The sequence below is a fragment of the Chrysemys picta genome, chromosome 4 (assembly GCF_011386835.1).
Source record: "Chrysemys picta bellii isolate R12L10 chromosome 4, ASM1138683v2, whole genome shotgun sequence".
NCBI lineage: Eukaryota > Metazoa > Chordata > Testudines > Emydidae > Chrysemys > Chrysemys picta.
In genome coordinates this window covers 60,281,327-60,304,934 of record NC_088794.1, presented here as the reverse complement: position 1 = coordinate 60,304,934, position 23,608 = coordinate 60,281,327, and the positions used below count along the sequence as shown (strand labels likewise).

The 23,608-nt window shown below is 53.4% G+C and overlaps 2 protein-coding genes across 8 annotated transcripts in view; one reads left to right on the top strand and one right to left on the bottom strand.

Annotated features, from left to right (window-relative positions):
• The window catches only part of MICAL1 (microtubule associated monooxygenase, calponin and LIM domain containing 1), a 42,672-nt gene extending 39,796 nt beyond the window's left edge, over nucleotides 1-2,876 (top strand). For all 5 annotated transcript variants that reach the window (XM_024112295.3, XM_005311662.5, XM_065592408.1 and 2 more), the window contains 2 exons: nucleotides 28-101; nucleotides 1,151-2,876. In XM_024112295.3, the coding sequence (XP_023968063.1) occupies nucleotides 28-101; nucleotides 1,151-1,314 (238 nt within the window). In that variant the 3' untranslated portion in view covers nucleotides 1,315-2,876. The remainder of the gene's footprint in view (nucleotides 1-27; nucleotides 102-1,150) is intronic.
• Nucleotides 2,877-4,157: 1,281 nt separating this feature from the next.
• On the bottom strand, nucleotides 4,158-23,400 carry SMPD2 (sphingomyelin phosphodiesterase 2). 3 transcript variants are annotated; one of them, XM_008175795.4, is made up of 11 exons: nucleotides 23,262-23,400; nucleotides 17,711-17,932; nucleotides 16,015-16,111; nucleotides 15,773-15,849; nucleotides 8,341-8,434; nucleotides 8,128-8,217; nucleotides 7,416-7,498; nucleotides 7,004-7,136; nucleotides 6,570-6,674; nucleotides 5,418-5,574; nucleotides 4,158-4,745 (listed from the first exon to the last, which is right to left on the bottom strand). In XM_008175795.4, the coding sequence occupies exons 2-11, from the start codon at nucleotides 17,758-17,760 to the stop codon at nucleotides 4,411-4,413; spliced, it is 1,221 nt and encodes a 406-aa protein (XP_008174017.1). In that variant the 5' UTR covers nucleotides 17,761-17,932; nucleotides 23,262-23,400; the 3' UTR covers nucleotides 4,158-4,410. The 3 variants fall into 3 exon arrangements, with proteins under 3 accessions (XP_008174017.1, XP_023968061.1, XP_042717437.1); XM_024112293.3 differs by having other exon boundaries at nucleotides 17,711-17,834; nucleotides 23,262-23,381; XM_042861503.2 differs by lacking the exons at nucleotides 15,773-15,849; nucleotides 16,015-16,111; nucleotides 17,711-17,932; nucleotides 23,262-23,400 and adding an exon at nucleotides 15,080-15,385.
• Between the last annotated feature and the right edge of the window lie 208 nt (nucleotides 23,401-23,608).

The following is a 23,608-nucleotide window of genomic DNA, read 5'->3' as shown; positions in this document are numbered from 1 at the left end:
CACTGGTCTTATTTTCTCCCCCTGCAGGGCGCAAGAGCTGAAGCTGGAGGAGAAGCAGTGCCTGCTGGACCAGGAACTGCGGCGATACATGAACATGGAAGGTAAGAGGGAGCATGCCCCTCGTGGCCTTGCGGCTTCCTTTTCCGGGCGGTCTGGTCACACGCACAGGCACCTGGGGGGACGGAGGCAAGCTGCAGCACGGCTCCTCCTTGCCTCGCCAGTTGAAACGGGAAGGTGGCACAAGCAATTGGAACGACTGTACGTTATTCTGGGCATCCTCCGCGGGCTCTCCACGCACTAATGCTTTACAGCTCCAAGCGGCTCTCTGCAGCGGGCACCTTTCCCGCTTTACAGATGGAAGCTCCAGCCAACGTCCTGTGCCAGCACCGGTCACTACTTTGAGGGGCTTCAGATTCCCCACCCGCCCGGCAAGGCACTGGGCATCTATTGAACTCCCCGGGAGCAGGGAGCGCTCAGCACCCTTGCAGGAATCACGCCCCAGCACGCTTTGGGAAATGTGGGCCTGACTTACCCACTGTCAGCAGTGCCAAGAGCTTCCCCACCCTCCCGCTGAGCTCTAGGGGTGCTGGGCGGGCACAGGCTACTTACCTGTGTTACGCCTGCCACTGACGTGCTGCTTCAAGGTTATCTGGAGGAGTCTGTCCTCCCACGAAGTGGTCTGGTGAACTGTGGAGCACTTGTCCTTCAGGGAGATCGGTGTTCTGCACCCGTGGATGAACTAAAGCTGTCTCCTCTCTCCCCCAGCCAGGGGAAACTGAGGTGACTTTCATGTAGCAGGTGAGCGGCCGAGCCAGGAGTAGAACCCAGGCAGCCGGTCTCTGATCGCTGCCTCCCTTGCCCCCGTTGGGAAGCAGGAGGTGCCAAAGCTCCAAGTTGATTCACTTTTCTGGAGCAGTGCGGATGAGCAGGGCAGTTCCACGCCATTCAGCCTGAATATGTATCCTGCCCCCCCCCCCGCTCCAGTATCACTGCAGGGAAGGAGGCATTTATGCTAATGGGGGTGTCTCTGTAGAGGGACCAGCATGGCGCCCTGGGGCCGGAGAACTGAGGTCTAACGCTGCTAGCATGCTGGGCCAGGTGCTGGCTGCAGCAGGGCTCTAGGAACTCACCCCCTGCTCTGTTCTTGCAGAGACGCTGAAGATGCCTCAGGACAGGCTGGCGGAGAAGGAGATCCTGGCTCAGCTGCTGGAGGTGGTGAACCAGCGAAATGCCCTGATCCACGTGCTGGAGGAGAAGCGCCTTAGCGAGCTGAGTGAGGCTCTCCCGGGGACAGCGCAGGGGTGGGCAGGCTGAAGAGCCACCGGCCCGATCCCTGCCACGGACCCAGCATGGACAGCTTCCCCATGTCAGCCTGGCTCCTCGTTCTGCTAGGACACAACTGCCTGTGTCACCGACAGCCAAGAGACACTGCTGGCCTCTCCCCAGCAGCGTGAGAGCTGCCGGCAGGGTCAGGTCACCCTGGGAGAGGTAAGGGGGCATGTACCGAGGCAGCATGCGCCTGACACTGAAGTTACTGCCAAAGCCTCACTGAAGGGGATGAATCTGCTGTCTGGAGCGCCAGGCCCCTCTTCCGCCTGCTCTGGCAGAATGCGAGGACAAGCCCAGTTCTTGGAACGGGGGCTTCTGTTGATGGGGCTGGGCCCCTGGGCCACCAGGCAGGCTTAGCAGTTTCCTCTCTCGTTTTAGTGCTTGAGCGCTGCTCCCTAGACCGAGGGGGAGTGGATTTGACTGCGTGGCAGCACTTGACTTGGGCCCCATCTTCAGTAGGGAACAAGGCGACACTGGGCTTGTAACATGTTCGAAATGCACCAGGCAGCTGTAGCATTAACCCCGTGTTGCCAGGTGGGGGTAGAGCACCTGGTGTTTTCACCCCTTAGCTCAGGGGTGGCCAGCCTGTGGCTCCGGAGCCACATGCGGCTCTTCAGAAGTTAACATGCGGCTCCTTGTATAGGCACCGACTCTGGGGCTGGAGCTACCGGCGCCAATGTGCCCGGGGGGTGCTCACTGCTCAACCCCTGGCTCTGCCACAGGCACAGCCCCCACTCCACTTCACCCCTTCCCGCGCTCTCCCCTGAGCCTGCCGTGCCCTCGCTCCTCCCCCTCCCCCCCCAGAGCCTCCTGCATGCCACGAAACAGCTGATTGGGAGGTGTGGGGAGGGAGGGGGAGGTGCTGATCGGTGGGGCTGCCAGTGGGTGGGGGAGCTGATTGGGGGGGGCCTGCTGACATATTACTGTGGCTCTTTGGCAATGTACACTGGTAAATTCTGGCTCCTTCTCAGGCTCAGGTTGGCCACCCCTGCCTTAGCTGATGGATACACGAGACTCCCCGCCAAGGTTTACTCCAGGTGCCTTGCAGAGTGGATGTTTAAGCCAAATTAACTAACCCCTTTTCCCCCAGTGAAGATACAGCCCCAGCCTTAATGCTATATCGGCACGATTAAGTTATTCAGGGCATGAGCTCTCAGGTTCCTTTTAAGCCCAGTCCTCAGGGAGTTGCTGGATTCCTTTCAGATCAGTCCTGTTAGAAACTGTTCTTGGTGTGTCCCCCCCCAAATGTTTCCTTCTGCAGCCCAGACAAGGGGGCCCATCCAGTGCCAGAGAACTGATCAAACAGCTACAGCCTGCAGTATCTGGCTAACACGTGTCTAAGCTCCGCTACTGTCACGGGGCACAGCGCCTCCTGCTGGCCCCCCTCATTACAGATTCCTGTAACTTCTCCTCTCTGTCATATGCAGTGTTGTTGTAGCCATGTCTGTCCCAGGGTACTAGAGAGACAAGGTGGGTGAACTCTGTGTAAGCTCAAAAACTTGTCACTCCCTCACAGAAGTTGGTCCAATAAAAGATTTTACCTCGCCCGCCTTGTCCCTCCTCTCTGTCAGCAGATGTCTTCAGTGTCCATGGAAACTGGTGGGACTTCTTAATGCTCAGTACAATCTCCAGGAGGCTAACAGGATCCAGCCACAGCCAGCGAAAAAGACTAAGGAGCAGGAATTGAAGGGTAGGGGGAGAACGGCTGGGTTTTGTCACTGGGTGTGTCGGCAGCACACACATCTACCTAGCTCCACTAGCAGGGAAGCTGTGGCTGCATGGACTAGCCACTCCAGTACACACCCTGGGCGGGGTGGTAGCGCCCGTGCTGCTCCTGTGGCTGGAGCTAGCTAGATCAACGCTAATGCCAGTATATCTACGTACAACGCCTGTCCCCCCATCTCTCAGGGGAACTCCAACTCCTTAAGGCTTTGCCTTAGGAGGCTTAGGTCTTACTCTGCAGACAAAGCTACCCCATGCATCTCTCTTATTCCCGACCAGGGAATTGCTCGCAGGTGGTTCCCTCTTTGCAATAAAGCTTCACGGAGCCACCCCTGGGGCTGCCTGGAGCCCTGCCCATTGCTGCTGGGAGCAGTGAGGGCAGAGCTGTAACCGTCGGGAATTTCTGGCCAAACTCCCCGGCGTAGATGCTCTTTTAAGATGGCCATGGAGGCGTTTACACTAAAGTGCTACTCTGAAAAGTGGCTGTAAAAACAGGCTGGCCTCAGTGCTGAGCGTTTGCTGTCCTAGCGCGGTCACGCTCTGCTCGGTCACGCCTGTGTGGCTACAAAGGGTGGCGTGTTTCGTCGTAGTGCTGAAGCAGGGATCCCATCGGGACTCCCTGGTCCAGAAGTTAACCACATTAGAGAACAGAGCCGCACTATGGGTCTGTCTACACTGCAGTTATGGGGAGCGGATCGCAGCTTGGGCAGACATATGCAAGCTAGCTTTAACTGACCCAGCTTGGGTACTGGAGCGGTGAACCTGGAGCAGCACAGGCTGTTCACACCGGCCCAGAACCCTGGGTAATGACTCGGGTTTCACTGCTCCGGTATCTGAACTAGCTGGATTAAAGCTAGCTCAGGTTTGTCTACACGTGCGACAGTAGCAACCAGCGATTGCAGTGTAGACACGTACCCTCAGTCACAGCCGGACAATTCTAACTGTATTACCAACAGGCCTGTCCTATCCCCGCGTGTGTCGAGGGGAACAGCAGTCTCTGTTCTTTCCTATGAAGATGCCCCTTCGAGAGATCTCCCGTGACTAACACCCCACCTCCTGTTAGCAGTGTTAAAAGCACTCAGTCTCTTAAAGAGGTGAATACAATCATCTGTTCAGAAAGTTTATTTAACTCTAAAAGGCAGCGATAGAAAACCTGCTGTAATCAGTAAGATACCAAATGCTCAGTAATGCCGCTTGTTTAAAAATCAAGTTAACTATAAAAAGGTCTGTGGAGCAATCCAGTGCAAAGGAAACCGCCTGCCCTTCACCTGCTCTCCAGGGCAGTCGCCGCCAGCTGGCAGCGCCATCCACTGAGCGCCCAGGAGCCTCTTGATTCCCCCCCCCCCCCCCGCCGCTGTCCTACATGGAGCTGAGCTTGTCCTGGAGCGCCAGCCTCATCTGCTCCTCCGTCCCCTGCAGCATCTTCACCTCGATGGTGTGGAAGACGTACAGCACCATCGAGAGCAGCAGCACCACCGTGGCCAGCAAACTCAGCAGGGAGAAGGAGAACTTGGGGAAGGGCTGCGGGGAGTCCCAGCCCACCAGGGAGCTCAGGCCCATGGCCGCCTGCAGGAGCAGCAGGAGCAGGGCCAAGATGGCCATGCGGCCATTGGAGTAGCGCTGGTGCTCGGCGGCGTGCAGCCCCACCCTCACCTCTGTCCGGGCCTCGTTCACCACGTCCACCAGCTCCGGCTCTGCAAGAGAAAATGGGGGCTTAGCCGCCGCGTGGGACAGCTCCTCCAAGCCAGCCAGGCCGCCTCGGATACAGCCCCAGTCTCCCCAGGGGCTCCCGGTGTCTTACCTGCCAGAGAGACACATCGTGCCGATAAGGCAATCAGTGGGACCGCTAAGGCCTTGTCTATGCGGGGCGGGAGGATTAATTTGCACGCTAACTGGTGCCTCTGTCAATGTGGTACCCGGCGTACGCCGTTTTCTGCTTCAGGACGGAGCTTTGTGCAGAGTGAGGGGCATTCTGGGCAGGTATCCCACAGTGCTTTGCTTTGCTGCTGGGCTCTATGCATTCTGGGTCTTTCTCGCCATGCGGTGTGAGATTCCCTAGTGCCAGCTGGATGGAAACGATTGGGCTGTGGGATCAAACCCAACCATTCCCTTGATTGCTCTCTTGGGGTTTGCAAACGGCCCGCCTGCTATCGTGGCCTCGTTCCTGCAGAGCATGGAAGAAGGAGCTCTGATGTGGCTGCGGTCGGAGGCTCACCTAATGGCTTGGCAGGCTGACCTGGCTGGCAGAGCTCTCTCAAGATCCCAGTGCTCCAGGCCCTGGGCTGCAGTCCATGCTGCCCGACAAACTGCCCTCCCTGAGCCAGCTGCATCCCCGTTGCCGAGGTCTGAGCGGCCCAACCACTCACCGACTGCGCTGCTGCTCGAGGCCTTGGCCTCCTCTCGTGGCTTCACACACAGCGTAGCGATAACAGCTTCGTGGTCCGAGTAGGGAATGCTCTTGCCAGGGGCGGTGCCCGTGGTGGTCATGAGGCTGTCACATTTCACCACAAAGTGAGACAGTCCCTAGGGGAACGGAAGACGGAGGGCAATGGGGCACAGTGCTACGCAGGTCCTGGGGCCATTCTCCCCACGGCCCCTCCCCGGCCTGCCATGGGACGTGGCCCACTTGACGGAAGTGAAATCTGCTGCTCCGTGGCCTAGAGGCTGAAGTGGGAGCTGGGAGGCCGAGTGCCCTGTTCTAACCACACAGAAACATCTCGAGACGGAGTTTTTACTGGCAATATTTCCCCACCGTCCAGAGGGCTGACAGAGCCGAGCTCCGCCCTCAAGTTACAGACAGCAGGGCAGCGATGTCACTTAAAGCCATGCAGCGAGCAAGTGGCAGGAGCTGGGATTATAATTAAGCCTTCCTGCATCCCAGACCTGTGCCTATCTGCTCAGATCTGAAAAGCAGGAAGACCCTCACAGTACAAGGGCTATGGATTTTGGCTAAGGGACTTCAAAACCAGCAAGATCTACTATATAATATGGGAGGCAGTGTTGCCTAGTGGACAAGGCCTCAGGAGACCTAGGGTCTATTCCCAGCTCTGCCCCTGGCTTGCTCAGTGACCTTGGGCAAATTGCTGCCCCATGCCTCAGTTTCCCCATCTGTAAAATGGGGCTAATGCTATTGACCTCATTGGTAAAAGCGCTTTGAAGTCTAGGGATGAAAAGCGCTGTACATAAGAGCTTGGTGGTGGTAACGGCGTAACAACACTGTGCTCTACCAACACAAAGCAGCATTTGAGCCCAACAGCCCCTGACGCTCGGGTACGTAACAGACGTACCTGCTCTGGAAAGGCTGCTGCCTCTGGGGCCGGGGGCTGAAGCAGCCAGGACAACAGAGTGTGAGTGTGGGATGGACCAGACCCAGACAGGCCTCTTCCGCCTCTCCTGTCTGACTCGCAGTGTTGGGAAGCGGAAGGCAGTGCAGTCTGCTGGGCAGTGCTCGGCACCAGGACGCAGCCTGGGCCCTGGGTAGGTCGCCTCCTGTCTCCGCCCCACTGTGCTGCACGTACCTTGTAGAGAACGTAGTCGATGCGGATTCCCAGCGGGAAGGGCTGCAGCTCCTCCTTGTTGATGAAACAGTTGGCTGGGACCAGGGTGTAGCCATCCTCGCAGCCCTGGGAGCCAACACAAGGTCAGTCAGTGCCCCTCCAGACGGACCAGACCCTGCCCTTCTCCCAGAGGGGGCGGGGCGGAGAGCCAGCGTCCCGCTGAGGGGCAGGGCTCTGGACTCTTACAGGGACTGCAGCCTGGCTGGTGGCTGGGAGGGGAGGTGGAGGTGCTGGGGGACAGCAGGCCGGGGAGGGAGCTGGGGGCGCTCAGGGTGCAAAGGAGGGCCAGCAGGTGGGAGGGGAGCCCAGCTGCGCCAGGCCACTCCTGCGTGCCCACCTGCCCATCTCCCTTGCAACAGCTCCTCCCTGGCCGGGCCCTACGGGGAAGCGCTTACCTCGAACCTCTCTGTGTCGGCAAAGGAGTCCCGCAGCCCTGTCCAGCCTCGCAGCAGCCGGATCCCCACGTCCTCGGGGTGCATGTTCAAATCCCCACCGACCAGCACCACATCCGCTCCCTTCGAGGTGTGTCTGAGGGGACGGGGCAGAGTCACTCGGCGGGGCCAGAGTGAGCGAGCGAGCGAGCCCCCCCGCGTCACGCTCCCTATGGCACCCTCTGCTGAGAGAGCCAGGGACTGGAGTAACTGGGGGCTTCTCCCACAGCTGATGCACCCCCTGTGGGGAGTAGCCGGGTCTGGAGCAGTTCCGAGCTCCCCTGCTAACGCCCCTTCGTTCCCGAGATGAGACACCGGGGTACAAACAAGGTCCCATTGGCGACGAGCCCGCAGGTGGCATCTCTGCTTTACTCACTGTATGAACTGAGCCAGCTCCCAGGCCTGCACCACTCGATGGGGGAGGTAAACGTCCTTGTCCCGGCAGTACTCCGCAAGGAGCTGGGGGAAGGGAGGACACAGGCAATGAATCCAGGCGCTCGGGGACAGACCCTGGGAACCTAGCTCTCGTCTGCCCTATACCAATGCCCAGTGTGCTCCCAGGCTCCAGGCAGTCTGGCTTTAGATGTCTCAAGCCAAGAGGCATTGGATGGAGAAGGAGAGATGGCTTTTCGCCTCTAGGGCTGAATCCAGCCCTCCTGGGTAATAACTGGATATTGCTGGTTAGTGCATCCTACAGGCTCCCATCACACCTGGCACTAACAGAGCCCCTCGCTGGCAGTCTTTTGTTTCCAAGATCTGTGCCAGCAGGGGATGACCCTGAGCATCTGAACTTCTTTCCTGCCCCATGTCAGAACAGCAATGCTGCTGTGTGGGGGGGGTGAATGTCCGGGGGGTGGGAGGGGGGGACTGATGGTCTAAGGGGGCTCAGCTGGGGCTAGTGGGGTGAAATTGAGCAAAGGGCAATCAGGAACCCTTTCCTGCTGGTGGAACGGTCTTCCAAGGGAAATAGTGAGAGACCCCATGGCTTGAGACATCTCAAGCTAGACTGCACCATGTTTTTCCAATGACTCCCAGCCTCTGTCAGATCCTTGGCCCCCGCCCCCCACCTTCCGCGCAGTGAGACTCACGTGGGTCACATACACATGGAAGATAATCCCACAGATCTTGATGACGAGGAGCCCCACAGCCTTGCCGCAGAACCAGTCCCCATGCTGGAGCTGCCAGGACAGGAGAGGAGAGAGAGAGAAGGCTGGTTACAATCCGCGCGTCACTGCAAAGGCCCTCTCCCCTCCCCCCCCGGCCATAAGCAGCCCCCGTGGCAGCCGGCCCCCTGCACTCACCATGTAGGGGTAGCCATTCAGGGAGTACTGGTATAGGAAGGTGTCCAGGATTGGGTATCTGGAGAACACGCAGAGCCCACTGCCAATCACCCCACTACGAAAGAGAAACTACAGTCACCATCTTCAGCCAGAGCAGGGCCGCCTTGTCACTCAACCCTGCCCTGCCCTTGGGGGTCACTAGGTGGGGTTACTGAGCAAAACTCCCGGAGGAAAGGAGTGGGGGTCTAGTAGTTACAGCAGGGGTGAGGTGTCAGGACACCTGGGTTCTATTCCTGGCTTTGGGAGGGGAGTGGGGCTGGGGTTAGATAGTAGCGGACTGGGGGGGGTCAGCAGTCTTCCAGCCAGATTTAAAAAGGGGTCTTATTAATGAGTCAGGGTAAGCGATCGGCTAGAAAAATGTCGTTGCTATCACGTGATGCACGTATCTGGTGGGCAACCAAGGTGGCTACAGATGCTGGAAGTGGTGCCGTTTTTTTTATATCACGTAAATGTTTAAATGTTGTTGGGCATCAAGTCTGAACAAAACCCCATCAAATCCCCCAAAGGGTCATAACTCGAAGAAACACAGTCTTAATTTTGACCAAAATTGGCAGAAAACGTCTAAGTACAATTGATAATGCAACTTTGTTCTCAAAATAGTACTGTCTGGGAAATATTTAGTACCAGGTGATATATTTGATGCATGTTCCTGTACTTTTTTTTGCTTGTGGTTAAAGCAGAAGTCTGTAGTCATGCGACACCATGTACCATGTAATGCATCCAAATTTTTGTCAGTATTCGAAGAAAGGACTGATTGGAGAAAAGTTTTTGTCGCTGTTTTATATTTTATGAATACTGGCTGCTGTCCAATGCTTGCTGCACCAGCCACTGATGTTAATATAGTGTACACCCTGATGAAATACTTTCTGGGTATGTTCTGCTCTCTAGGCCAGGTCTAGACTTATGATGAAGCAACCTCCTGCAAAGCAAGTTGATTAAATGGAGGACTCAAAGGGAATTTGACAATGGCCGCCTTGAGATGGGAGCCATGCATCGTGCAATGAATGTCATGGGTGATGTAGGCAGTGTGATGCAGGAAAGTGGGTTTGAAGACATCCTTGTGGAAGCCATCATCTATGCTGCATCAGTCATCTGCCATGCTCTAAGAGGGACAGCATATAACCCTGGTGTTAGAATCCACAAACTTATGAATAAGGCAACGCATTGCTGGAAGTGGATGGCACCTGGCGATCCCATGAACAATGTTCTTCCAGAAGAGGAGATGAGCCCCATCTCGGAGAAAGCTCGAGCACGCGTCGAAGCCTTTGACGACGTGGAGCCGGCACACGGAGAAAACAATGTGGAAGCACAGAATGCTCTGGCAGAGCACCCAGTCACTCCACCAGCTCATGGACACATGTTATCCAAGGAACAAACTGTTCAGAGACTGTCAGGACCTCAGCTGGTTCTGGGCACGGTCACCTAGCAACCTAATGAGCGTGGCTGGGCCCAATAAACCCTCACTAAGTGACTGTGCTCTCTGATTGGACAGACGGGCCAACAGATTTCTATTTAAGCCTGGCAGACACACAGCACAGCAGACGAGCTTCTTGTTCAGCCCGTGCTTCATCTCATGCCTGTTCCACTCCAGCCCTTGTCCCTGCCTTCCTCTGACTCCTAACGCCAGGCTCTGACCACTGGCTTGTCTCCTGATCACGCCTCTGATTCTGTCCCGACCACTAGGCTGGCCTTCTGCTTTGACCACCGAGTCGCACTGCCTACTCCTCAGCATGTCTGCTCTGGGAGAACTATGTCACAGGATTCTCCCAATTGCTGGTGGATTATGTAGCAGCAAAGAGAGATGATAACAAGTCCACGGAGCTTGAGACATTGGCAGAGATGATTCCACTTGACGTCCAGTGTGGTCATGTGAATGAGGCAAGATGGGGTTGTGTAAAGGTAACAGAAGACAGACTTGTGGAGGATGAGAAGCCAGATATATATCATGTCCCAGTTGATAGGGAACAGAGTACTGGACTGCCAGACCCTTCAGTGGTGTGTGGCATGACATGGCCATCAAGCAATCTCTCAGCAAGGACTGTGGGAAGCATCAGCAGCTTTGCCCAAAGGATAAGGCTCTGACCCAGTATTACCTGACTACGCATTTTAAGGCAGCTGTACCAGCTATGACAAACAAAGGTGTGGAATGCAGCCTTCAGGAGTAGATCGCCACAAAGAAGCCACCACAAAGTGCATGGCTGCTGCTGTCCAAGATATTATAAAAGTCGTGACTGAAAGAATGACCCTGAAACAAGCCCAGACCACTTGTGAACGCTGCAACGTCTACTGTGGCCCCACCTGAAACTGCAGAAAGCTTGTGCATGACCAGAGAGAATGGCACACAAGAAACGAAGCAGTTTGTAACCAGTAGGCTACAAAGGGGGGAGGTAGGCCTCTTTTAATCCCATAAACAGGCATAATCGCAAATCATTTGGTAATCACAGTTGAACAAAAGAAGACGCAGACAGCACAAGCAATCACTATTGATGGTCAGATATCCAGCAAGCTGACAGTTATTGTCCAGTCCAGAGATGCTGATAGCAAGAGTCTGATGAAGTATGAGCTGGCACCTGCCCCGCTTTCCCTCTTGAGATGGATCTCTGAGAAACACCCAAAAGAGCAACATACCCTCTTGGCTGGAGAAAAATCTGTCAGTGGTTAAGCTACCTTGTATCACAGGTTGGCTGTACATTGTGTGACAAGGTACGTCCTTATGGTTGTTCTAAACCTGCTGCCTGTTCATTTCATCGGGTGACCCCTGGTTCTTGTGTTCTGTGAATGGGTAATTAACACTTCCCTAGTCACCTTCTCCACACCATTCCTGATTTTATAGACCTCTAGCAAGTTCCCCCTCAGGTGTCTCTTTTCCAAGCTGAACAGTCCCAGTCTTTTTAATCTCTCCTCATATGGAAGCTATTCCATACCTTGAATCATTTTTGTTGCCCTTCTCTGCACCTTTTCCATTTCTAACATATCTTTTTTGAGAGGGGGGCGACCAGAACTGCGCGCAGTATTCAAGGCATGGGCATGGCCAGCTGCTGAACAGTATCCATGGCTGTTGTTGGTGACAATTATGCAAATGAAGAATCAATGAAATTTGGTGAGAGAGCCCACAGGCACGATGTCCAAATGCAAGAAGTTTGGAACCTTACTGTGCTAGCAGCATTACCAAAGCAATGTGTGACGAGGATGCTATATTCAAAGACTAAATCTAACTTGCAAATTTTCTCCTCACTGTCTGGTTCGTGAAGTGGGAGCAGAGATTGTCAGCTGGTCGTGAAGTGCACTTTGCCGGTGGGTGTCACAGCATCGAACGAGCAGCGCGAGTCGTGCCTGGCCACCATTCTGCAATACCGAAACTCGAGGCAGATCCTGAGGAAGCAGATTCACAGATGTTCTTGCACATTGCTCATGCAAAGCAAACACCCAGAGTAAACAGGCTGCTTGGACTCAGATGCGGAAGTTCCGTGCCAAAGATAATGCTCTGTTTGTGGGGCAGCTGGTGTTGGCCCAAAGAAGAGCTTCATTCCCACGCACAGAGAGGCTACGGAGCTGGGAATGGACGTGTGTCTGAGGCAGCCAAACAGTCATGCACTCAGTGGTCGTGCCTCTACTTCAGCTATCAGTGGCATGGGAAAAAGAGATGGCTGCAGACAGCAGCTGAGCACCCGGAGAAGGAGTTTAGAGCTCTTCTTCCCACCCCTCGCAGCAGGAGTGTGGAAGTAGGGGGGCACCAGAATGTCTCTCACACATCCATTTGGACACCCCAGGCTCAGGGCACTGTGTCTATGGCATGCATTGTGATTGTTTGTTCTCAATTCCCCACTCTGGTCTTGGGGCTGAGGCAGGGGCCTGCACTGCTGCTGTCTATGCTTCACTCCCCACCCTGAGCTCAGTGCTTCTGGCATTTACAAAGCATGTCCCACCTCAGCTCGCTGGTCTCAGGGAGGTGGCTGTCATATGGACCGAGCACGCCCACTCTCAGCAGCCCCCTCCTCTGCTCTCCGGGCTATATGCCTGTCACATGCCTAGTCTCAGCTCCCTTACGGTCACAGTGCTGTTTGCCTGTGATATGGACCAAGTCTACCTGCTCTCAGCGCCCCGTCTCAGCCTTGTGGCAATACTCAGCACTGCCCTCCCTCACTTTGAGATGCCTAGAAAATCGGGCACAACAACGGGACCCCCCCCAACCCCGAGTTAGGTGGTGAGGCTCCTTCCTCAGTTAATGGGGAGAGACAGGAATTAAGACTGGGCTTGTTGGTCTAGGGGCCAAACTGGGCTGGGGAGGGCTCCCTCATGCTTGCCTGGTGAATCTGTTCCCCTAACTATTATTTGGGCCACCAGCTGGGTTACAATCACTTGTTAGTCCAGTGGTGAGGGATCCCCGGGCTGCCTGATGAGGAGAAGGGCATTGCCAAAGGTGCTCCCTTGAGCTTGCTGCTGGTCCACTTTATTAATTGGAGGGCCAAAGGCAGTCTCAGGGCTCTGCTATAGCCCAGCGGTCAAGGGGCAGACCTGGGGTGTTAGAGGTCCTGGTTTGAGTCTCCCTGTGCTAGGGAGGGCCTTTGGTCTTTCCTCTTGAAGTGGTTCCACTTGAATTAAATATTAGTTGGGCCAAAGGGCTCCTCCAATGTGAAAAGCTCTCTATAGGCCAGTGGTGAGGGTACTACCTTGGGATGCTGGAGGTGCTATTTTGAGGCCTCTCCGTGCCAGAGGTGGAAAAGGGATTTGGAGGGGGAGCTCCCTTAGTCGTCCCTCTTAAAGAGATTCCACTTTAATTAAGTATAAGTTCCACAAAGGTTAGCACTAGAATAACTCTATAGTCTACTGGTTTTGACGCTCGCCTGGAATGTGGGAGAACCAGGTTCACATCCTCCCTCTGCCTGTTAAGAAGAGACTAGAACAGGGGTCTCCTTTTTGACCAGGCTAAGAGGCGGGAGCTCCTTGTTTAAGTCCTCTCTCTTTTGCAGGAGGCAAACGCAGCGGGGCATGTGTGGGGTCAATCTACTCCCCCTCTCTGCCCAGAGAACCTGTGGTGATGCCCCAGACCCTACCAGGCCCTGAACAACGAGGAGGTGGGGCAGAGAAAGGGATCTGGCTCTGGGCAAGAGGTGCAGAAGATGCCTCTATGTGTCAGAGGTTTGGGATCCCTCAGCGGTTAAGAGCAGCTTTGTGAGGAGCCAGATCTATCGCAATTCCCTCCAATGACCAAGAGTTACTCCCTGTAACATCCCAATGGGAGGTAACGCCAGACATGCCCTCCAGGCCACAAACCCATAGACTTCCCCAGGACACTAGTCAAGTATCCTTAGGCTTGGAAGGACCAGATTTTTATCAGTAAATGTCGCTTTCACCGTGCACACACAAACTGATGGGAAAAAATATGAGATAAGTGAAATCTACAGACAGGCCGAGTCAGAAAAATGCTGCTTGAGAACTTTGATTAACTTCGTATATTTTGACCTGTGGCGTTGACAATTTGTGTTTTAACGGTTATAAAGCTTTAACTTGTTGAATCTCAGCATCTACTGTCATTAAATAATTATTTCCTGACCTCTCCCTCTAACATTCCAGCAAAGGAGAAGATTTCATGTGGATAATACATTTTAAAAATGCTTAAAATCATAATTCAGTGCAACTGTGAAATTTTCAATCAATCAAAATTGAAAAATATGCTTCACAATAAATATCAACACTACTGGTCGAAAGGATAAACAAATCAACATCGAATTCTGGCAAGTCTAAGTATCCCTTAAGCATTCTCTTCTGGCAGAGGGAGATGGGACAGTTAGTACAGACACAGGGGATGGCTTTAAAGCTATTCTATCAACTCTATAAATGTCATAGCTCCCTGTATGGGAGAGTCTCCAGGGGGAAAAAGGGATTCACCCATGCAAATCCCCAGGCAGGTAAACAGATCTGGAAAAGGCTCAAAACCCCACCGCCCCCAGCCTGGGAAATTGCACAGACTGGTTTGGACTGGTTGAAGGCAGTGACCAAATAAAGAACTGGGAAGGGTAGAAAGTGACCAGCCTGACATGGGGAAGGGGGTCACTCTCACTCGACTCAAGAGGGGATGTGTCGCTGTGACCAAGAGGCACAGATCCGGTGGGGAAGGTCTAAGAGACTGTTCCCTTCAAGGTGTCCATGTGGAAGGTGGGTGACACTCCACAGCAATTGACTAGCCATTTATTCACACCTCAGTTAATCATGTATGAACCCCTTACAAGCACACCTTTAATATCAAGCCTGTCCCAGGCTGTATCTGAGGGGGCAGGAGACGTAAGGGCTGGGCTAGCACTGGAAGGGATGACCCTGCTTGCCTTTTTCCCTGACAAAGTCTGCTTGGGTGCTCCTGAGAGATGCTGTCTCAGCGAGTCGTTATCTGCTGCCTCCAGTCCCTTTGTGCCTGCCCATTTATGGTCATGACACAGCTGCCCCATGGGCAAGCTCCGCCCAGAGAACGCCAAGAACCCAGTGTCACTGCCCCGGGCACTGCAAAGACAGCTGGAGAGCATCACTATTCCCTGCTGGGATCTCAAGGGAGCTGCAAAGGGCCTGTGATAGGGCCAGAGACAGTTTGCGACATCCAGCTAATACCCTGCCCTTGGGTGATAGGCTATCCGGGGGGAGGGGGGGGGGGGAATGTTCACCAGTCACCACCCTAAGGCTCTGTATCAGACGGGCAAAGGCCGCTCACCTGCTGTGGTCCCCTGGGGCGGGGACACGGCACGTAGCAGCCTGCCAGGGTTCAGTGCTGGCATAACAGTAGCAAACTTTATTATGATTAAGAGGCGGCGCTTTCTGCTGAGCAAAAGAAAGGGTGTCTCTTATTTCCAGAGAACATTTCCTCCCAGCATGCTTCACAGACCACTGCATTCACGGGTCACTGAAATGCAGCCGTCTCTGGGGTGGAATGTGGCAGCTGTTTAACAGTGCACCCCATCAGGTTCATGCAGCACCTGACATCTTACAGTGAGCTGTAGCTCCATAAAGTCAACCTGAACCCACGCAAACTCCAACTGCTTCCTTCGCCCAGAGCTCAGCATGACGTAGCATTGCCAATCCCAATCCATGAGCTCGGCTTAGCAGCCATGAGATCTTTAAAAATACCTTTCAGATTATTTTTGTCTCCTGGTGTCATAGCTGCCAGGGCTGTGTTTTCAGACTTTCCTCTGCAACCACGAGAGACAGAAACTTCCCATCTGTTTTTTTAAGCCGAGATTCTCAGAGAATCACATGGGTTGAGGAGCTGGGACTTCAGGAAAACCATCAATGACCACAAAGCTCCTGATAAGATCCCGTGAGTTTGCAAAACTGAGTGCTACCTGCTGCCAGGGCCCCTCTGATACACGGATAAGCAGCACCCGGGGACTCCAACAGCGCCTCTTACCTTTTGAAGTAGTGGGAGTAGGGGTAGCAGACAGTCAGCTTCTGTTTCAGCTCACAATAATCCCTCTCGCTCCACACCTGGAGAAGCAGGAGAGAGGCTGACAGCAGTGGGAACTCGAGTCACAGAAGAGAAGCCAGTCCAGCCCCACCTGCTTCCATGGCCCTCGCCCTCTCCCTCCTTCACCCCCAGTCCAACTCCCAGCCCTCATCACCTCCCGCATCCTGGCCTCCCTGAGCCCTCACCTCCTGTAAGAGTGCCAGGTCGAACCCCTCCTGGCTAAGCGTGTCGCCAATCAGCCCAATGCGCTCCTGCCGCAGCTTGCTCAAGTAGCGAATCGCCCTGGGGGGAAGAAAGGAGAGGCTGTGATGGGCATCCTTGACAGCGGCTCACCTCCTCCTCCAACCAGCGCAGCTCAGGCCCCTAGTGCCTTGAGCAGTCATAGGGAAAGGCATCTAGGGAGGGGTGCCCATGTGCTGGGAGACCCCTGAATGCTAAGGATTGCCCTCCAAACACGCAGCGGACTAGAGCCCCAGCCCTGTCCTGCTTGAGGCAGAGATACAAAAGGGACAGGAAGTTTCCTTCAGCCTCTTGCACGCTCACCTCAGCTTCAAAGCAAGAGAGACTCCTCCAGGGCTGGCCTGCGGGGACAGAGGGGCAAGCAGGGTGGTTGCCCTGGGCACCAATTTCCGGCATGCGGGAGGACACCAAATCGGAGGTTTGGGGTTTTTTTTGGCTCAGCCATTCGGGGGACATTGGAAACATTTTCTGCCCCAGTTAACAAAACACCCAGGGCCGGCCCTGGACACAGTGCAAGGAGAAGCAGGAGCAGCCGGGTTTAAAATCAGACCAGACACAGGACTAGGAAGGTAGAGAGGAGGGGTGGAGGGGATTTGAATTCAATAGGGCTTCATGGCCCTGGTCGCGTCTAATGCCTACGACTCCACAAAGCCATACGCAAGATGAGAGCCCTTGTGGGAGGCTGTGTTTGCAGGCCTGGCCTGACTCCTACATGGGTCACGTAAGGTGCTTTGCACGCGTGCTTGGGAATCGGGGACAGCGTGTACCCAACACACATTAGCTGAGCCAGTTTCCTTGCCCAAACCCGAACCCGCAATGCGCTCAGTCTGCCTGCAGGCAAGAGCTGCCGGTGCACGAAACAGGACTGGCATTCTGGGCTGAGGAGGCTGGCACAGAGCCCACAGCAGTGACGAGGTGAGCAGCGCCGAGGCTCCCTGTATGGGGGGGAGGAGTGGGGCTTGCTCCAGGAAGGTAGCTCGTTGCAAATGGACAGGGGAGGAGGGACCAAGGTGGAGCAGGATGGAGCCCCTGGACCTGAGTAACTCCTGACTGCAGGGTGCAGATCTGCAACTAAGTTGGGAGGGATGGGTTAACCGAGGCCCTGCTTTGCCTCTGGTGACAGATCCCTCCTCCCCTCAAGACAGGGGCATCCAGCTTTGTGACACTTCACTCACATATCCCAGTGGTGTGAACAACGGGCACCAGGTCCCATTCCCAGGCACCTCCTCTAGGATAAACGACACCTCTAGGAGATGTCTAAATCCTCTAGGAGATCCTGGGGTGGGAGATGCCACTACCAGCATCTTCCACCCCAGGATCTCCATGCGCTTTACAATGGCAGCCCTGCTGTGAGGCTGAGGGACATATATTAGCGTCGCCCCTTTATAGGAATTGAGGCACAGAGAGGCATCAAACCAGCAGCAGGGCTCCTGGCTCGCAAGTCCTCTGCTTTAACCCCTAAATGTAATAATCGGGAACGTGCTGAGAGAGATCTGAGGGACCCCCTGGCTGCACGTCTGTGCTAAGGTATGTCATGCCTCTCCCGGATGAACCTGCACCCACTGCCCTGGAGAGCCACCCTCCACGAGTCTGCTTTGAACTCTGCTCGTCCAATGGAAGAGCAAACAAACGGCGACTTACCAGCAATTGAGGTTGAAGACGCGCAGTTGCAGTGGTGGATCCGTGTCCATCGCAGCCAGCTGGTGGGTCGCCGAGCCTTCTTGCCGTTCAAGGAGCAAAGGGCGGAAAGCGAGGGGAATCCGCTCTGATGACGAAGCCAGCGAGAAAGGGATTGGAGGTGGTTTGAATCAGGGTCCCCCCTCAGTTCCGGGCATCTACAGGTTCTCAGTCCACAGAGTGGAGCTGAGTGAGAAGAGAGGTGTCAGGCTTTGCCAGGTGATAGGGTAACTAAGACCGCTGCATTGGCAGGTTAGCTGGAGAGGACAAGGGGGTGGGGCAACTGCTGGCACTATCTCAACACAAACACCTGTGCTTCTGTATGCATCTCTTGGCTAACTCCCGGAGGCAGCAGATGGGAGGCGACAGTAGGAGGGAAAGGGGCAGAGCTAAGAGGGGTTCAGGAATTAAAGGGACATGCACAGGTGAGACTGGGCACATTTACACACGCTAAGCCCGCACTGACATGCTGCTTGGCTTCTCTTTTTCAAGGATTTCAACTGAAGCAGGTGAAGAGATGAACCCCCACCCCACCTGCGGCTGCTACTCAGACAGCACAGCGGCTGGGAAGTGCAGGAGAGCCAGGCAGTGAAACCGACTACGCTCCTAAGTGAAACTGACCGGCCAGGTTTTCCACCAGGCTGAAAGAATCAATCATGAGAAGTGTATTGGATTTTTAAAACTCTTCCGGTTTTAATCTGGCCCTGGGCAGATGACTTGGGCTTGCAGGGCTACAAATTGCAGCGTAGGGTACGTCTACACAGCTATTAAACACCAGCTACACAGGGGCAGCTGGCTCAGGCTTGCGGAGCTTGGGCCATGGGGCTAAAAACTGCAGTGTAGATGTTTGGGCTTGGACTGGAGCCCGAGCTCTGGGACCCTGCAAGAGAGGGAGCTCAGGTTTACAAGGTCTATAGGTGCCTAAAGTTCCAGATAGGCGCCAAAGTCAGCTATTGTTAATTTGTGCCTAGAACCTTTCATCTGGGGGACCTGAAAGCGCTGCACAATTCCTCCTCCTTCCCCATCTACACCTCTGTCACCACCGGGCAGGATTAGCACAACCTGTTCTTTTCAGGGTTCCCCTAGATGTTCATGCTGAAAGTTTAGCTAGTGCATCACACAGCGGCCTGCTTGCTCAGGGGAGCAAGGCGGAAACAGCTCATGATACCTGTGCTCTGCACACCGCTCCGGCACGCAGGTGCCAGTCGGGGCATCAGTTTCAATCTATAAGGCACTATGTGCTTTGGAACCTGGCCACAGCCGAGACTATCTCTGCCCCTAAGCCCTACTGCAACTGCAGGCAGTCCCTACACATGAGCTCCTCACAGGCCCAGAATGCTCTCAAATAGATGGTTCTGTGGCACCGAATCCGGCAACCTGCGCCCAAGTTTATTCGCCTTTGGAGCTTATTGGCAGGGTCGTCTTTTCAGACAGCGCTAGCTAAGAAGTTGCCTTCTTTTCCATTCCCAGTTGCTTCCCAGGTAGGGGGCTGGTTAATTGGGGGAGGCTTAAAATTTCTGCCCATTGAAAGGAAGTGAGACATACCATGGAAATGGGCAAACTATAGATTATTCAGACAATACATGCACGTGTAGGTACAGCACGTATAAGCGCAAAACCTTACGTTAATGCAATGCTGAAATTTTCACATTTAAACACAGGCCATGCAGGGAATGAAAGAGTTAACATAAGCACAGTCACATTAATTCACTCAACACTGCACACACTGCATGAATTAAGGGGGAAATATTAAAAGCCTAAGTATCCATGAAAACGACAAGATACGAACAAGGAGACGGAATTAACGTTGCTCTGAGATCCGTACACGGTTTCATTTCCTGAACAGCCGGTGTTTAAAATTTGCAAGCTCCACTGTGTATTAACACAGGCGTTTGCATGTATCTTCTTTAGTTAAAAAAAAGAACCAACCCGACGACGGAGTTGCCTAACTGCGTACTGGTACAATTTCAAGGTTTTAACTCAATTATCTGCAGACACCATACCACCCCCCACAGCATTATGCAACTGTGCAGTACACAGAACACCACTACTTCAACCACAGTAAATACTGTTACTGTGCATGTGCAAGTAACCTTTCAACTGCTTGTAAACTCTCAAGGCGATATTCCTCCTTTAAGAGGAACCACAGCTTTAATAGTCTAAAGTGGTGTTATAAAACAGGACCGCCTCCCTATCCTAAACTATTGCAACAAGGGTTTGCAGTGTTGCTTTGCAGTGTGAAACAGCTTATCTGTTCCTCCCCAGAGGTGGCTGCATTTCAGTGTGGTTTGTGAAGCGCCTTGTCTCTCTTTGTACCCACTCACCGCCCCAGAGCATTTTCAGAGCATTCTAAAAAAAAGAATCCATTGGGCTGGAACTTTCTTAGCACTTGGCCTAAAGGTGACTATTTTCAAAGAAAGTTTGAAGACCATGTGATCTTCAGTAGGCTTGCATGCAAACATGTAACAAACCCATGGCCATTCGGAACATCACGGTAAGGGATGGTCTTCTTTAACGGTGTACCCGCATTCAACGGACACAATGTTCAACATGACATTACCCATCCACACTGACTGCAAAGTCATGAGTAACACGGTGTTAGTTAACACAATGTAGTTTTCTAGTGTTGACAAGCCCCTAGATGGACATAACTTCTCCTGACCAAAAGGATAGGCCCTCACCACTGTAGATAGGAGATTCTCCATTAGCTATAGGCAGTGGAGGGCTGATATCACAGAAGTGATTAGTTCTGACTCCAGCCAGCAGCAGGCAGTGATTGCCCCTACCAGTTTGTTACCATAAGAACATAAGAATGGCCCTACTGGGTCAGACCAAAGGTCCATCTAGCCCAGTATCCTGTATCTGACAGTGGCCAGTGCCAGGTGCCCCTGAGGGAATGAACAGAACAGGGAATCATCAAGTGATCCATCCCCTGTCGCTCATTCCCAGCTTCTGGCAAACAGGCTAGGGACACCATTCCTGCTCATCCTGGCCAATAGCCATTGATGGACCTATCCTCCATTAATTTATCTAGTTTTTTTTTTGAACCTGTTATGGTCTTGGCCTTCACAACATTCTCTGGCAAGGAGTTCCACAGGTTGACTGTGTTTTGTGTGAAGAAATACTTCCTTTTATTTTGATTTTATTATATCTTAGAGCCAGTTAAGTTATCCCTTATGGATACCACTCACTGTGAATATAGTCCCAGTTTTGGTCAGTGAATCATTTAACTAACCCAACCCTCTTTTCTTGGACTGCGTTTATGAATCATAAGTATTCATGCTTTGCAAGACGCCATTTGTGTTCTGCGATTGGCCATCTAAGTCACAACACATCCTGATTAGATCACAAACATTTTCAATAAGAGAATGCCACCCCGTCCAGTATGGATTTTTGGGCAATTCATCCTTTGTGCTAACACGAGCAAAACATTTGAATTAATACCGTCCGACACTCAAATGATGAATTATAATACAGTGGAACCACAGAGTTACGAACACCTCGGAAATGGAGGTTGGTTGTAATTCTGAAATGTCTGTAACTGAACAAAACGTGCTGGTTGTTCTTTCAAAAGTTTACAACTGATCATTGACTTATACAGCTTTCAAATTTTACTTTGCAGAAGAAAAATGCTACTTTCCCTTTTTTAAAGTAGTTTACGTTTAACACAGAACTGCATTGCATTTGCCTTTTTTTGTGTGTGTGTGTGTGTGGTCTCTGCGGCTGCCTGACTGTGTACTTCCGGTTCCAAATGAGATGTGTGGTTCACTGGTCAGTACATAACTCTGGTGTTCGTAACTCTGAGGTTCTGCTATAATCATTATCTATATGACAATAGCACCCTAGTCAAAATCAAGGTCTCAATGTGTTGGGTGTTGTACATACCCCAAATAAGAGAGCGTTTACAATCCAAATACCTACACAGCTTACAATCTAAATTCACACAGGGTAGGAGAAAGGAAGTATCATTATTCCCATTTTACAGAGGCCAACTGAGGCACAGAGAGAATAAATGACTTGCCCAAGGTCACACAGGAAGTAAACTCTGGAATTCAGGAGGTTAGTCTGTTGACGTAACCATCCTTTATCCACGTGACTCACGCATGGCACTGAATTAAAAATTTATTAATTTTTATTTATTAAAAAGCAAAGATGTGTTTGTGTTCCTTTTTGATCGACCGTACTATATATTATAAACAACATTAACATATTAAAACAAGACAGAGGGAGATGCCGTGGTTACTTCCCAGCTATAACACATGGTGTCATGCATAGTCATAGACAGGATATGAAACCCAGCTAAAAAAAATTTTTTTTTTAAAGTCATGTGAACACAGGTAACCACATGAAGGGAAGTTCAGAGCCACCGTGTAAACACTCAGAATGGAGTGAGCTGGAATTATACTTCTGATCTGTGCAGTATTTGGTGTCCGTCTAATGAAGAGTTGAAACAATTACACGTGACATACTTCCCTAAGGACGTACAGTGGGTAAAAGGGCTTTAAAGAGATTTATTAAGACTCCACCCCTATGCGGGGATCAGGGCTGCTTTAAAGCTGCCACAATATGTTCAGTGGAAATATGATACTGCCAAAAGTCAGCAGGAGAGGACGAGTATAAATGTCCCAGGCCCGGTCTGCACAGAGGTTGGGTACCAGCATAAGGGCGAGGGGGGGGTGTGATTTCGTGTTTAAAACCAAAAGAGTTAAATCAGTCCAAACCCTAACATGGTTATGGAGGTATAAAGGCACCTTATACTGGTAAGGCTTATTCCCCTTAATGCATGGGAGGGGTTATAAAAAGGATATTTATATGCTGCTATAGCTGCATCCATGTTAAGGGGCAGTATCACTTCAACTCTAGCTCTTTGACCTGGCAGCTCTAACACACACTGAAACTTCGCTCTTGTTAGCCCCTGGCGGAACAGGGGTCTCTGACTCCTGGCCTGGCACGTGCAGAACCACCATGGTGCCCGCACTTTGGCACCCTGTGCAATAGCGCTCGGGCTCACTAATATGCATGTCTCCTGGGGAACGGACGGGCAATTCAACCTGCTGCGCAGCCCCCCCCCCCAAGCCTAATAGGGGCGCAGGCAAGCCGGGCCCCATAGCCGGCCCCTGACGGTTTTCAGAAGTGGGAGGGGGGAGGCAAGTCACCCCCCAAATAATTATATCTTTCAGAAGCAGGGGCAAAACGCCTGGCGCTTTGCCATTTGCAAGCGCTAGAGACGCGAAGCGATTAATAAACTCGCTGCACGGGAGGAATCGGGGCGCGGGGGTGGGGAATAGAGTAGAGCCCCCCCCAGGCAGGAGAGAGACGCACTCAGGGTAGAGCTTGGAAGCCAGCAGACAAAGGAAGCAGCCGCGTCTCCCTGCAGCTAGGCCCGTGGCTGTGCCCTGGCGAGCGCCGGCGGGAGCCTGGCACGGCTGCCAAGGGGGCGCCCGCAGCCCCGCCCCGCCGGGGACACATGGGTGCGCCAGTCCCTCCCCCCGGGTCGCCGCTGGGGGTGTCTCACCTGCTGCGGGCACGCGCCATTTTCCCGGGCGGCTGAGCCAGCGGCGAGGCGGGGCGCACGGGGCATGCTGGAGCTTGGAGTCCTTCCCGGCGGCGGCCGCCTGTTGCTGGGGGGGCTGTGGGAAACTACCAATCCCGCGGGGTGGCGCTGCCGGCTGGGCGCGGGAACTACAAGTACCAGGAGGCTGTGCGGCTGCAGGACGCCTGCTGCTCTATCAGCGAGGGGGGGTTAGCTGGAAGCGAGGCAGGGGGATAAGTAGCGGGGTGATGCACATTGTGGGGTGTGCATGACTCACTCTGGGGGGGGGTTCCCCCCCAGGCTAGGGGGAGGGGTTTCTAGTTTTAAGG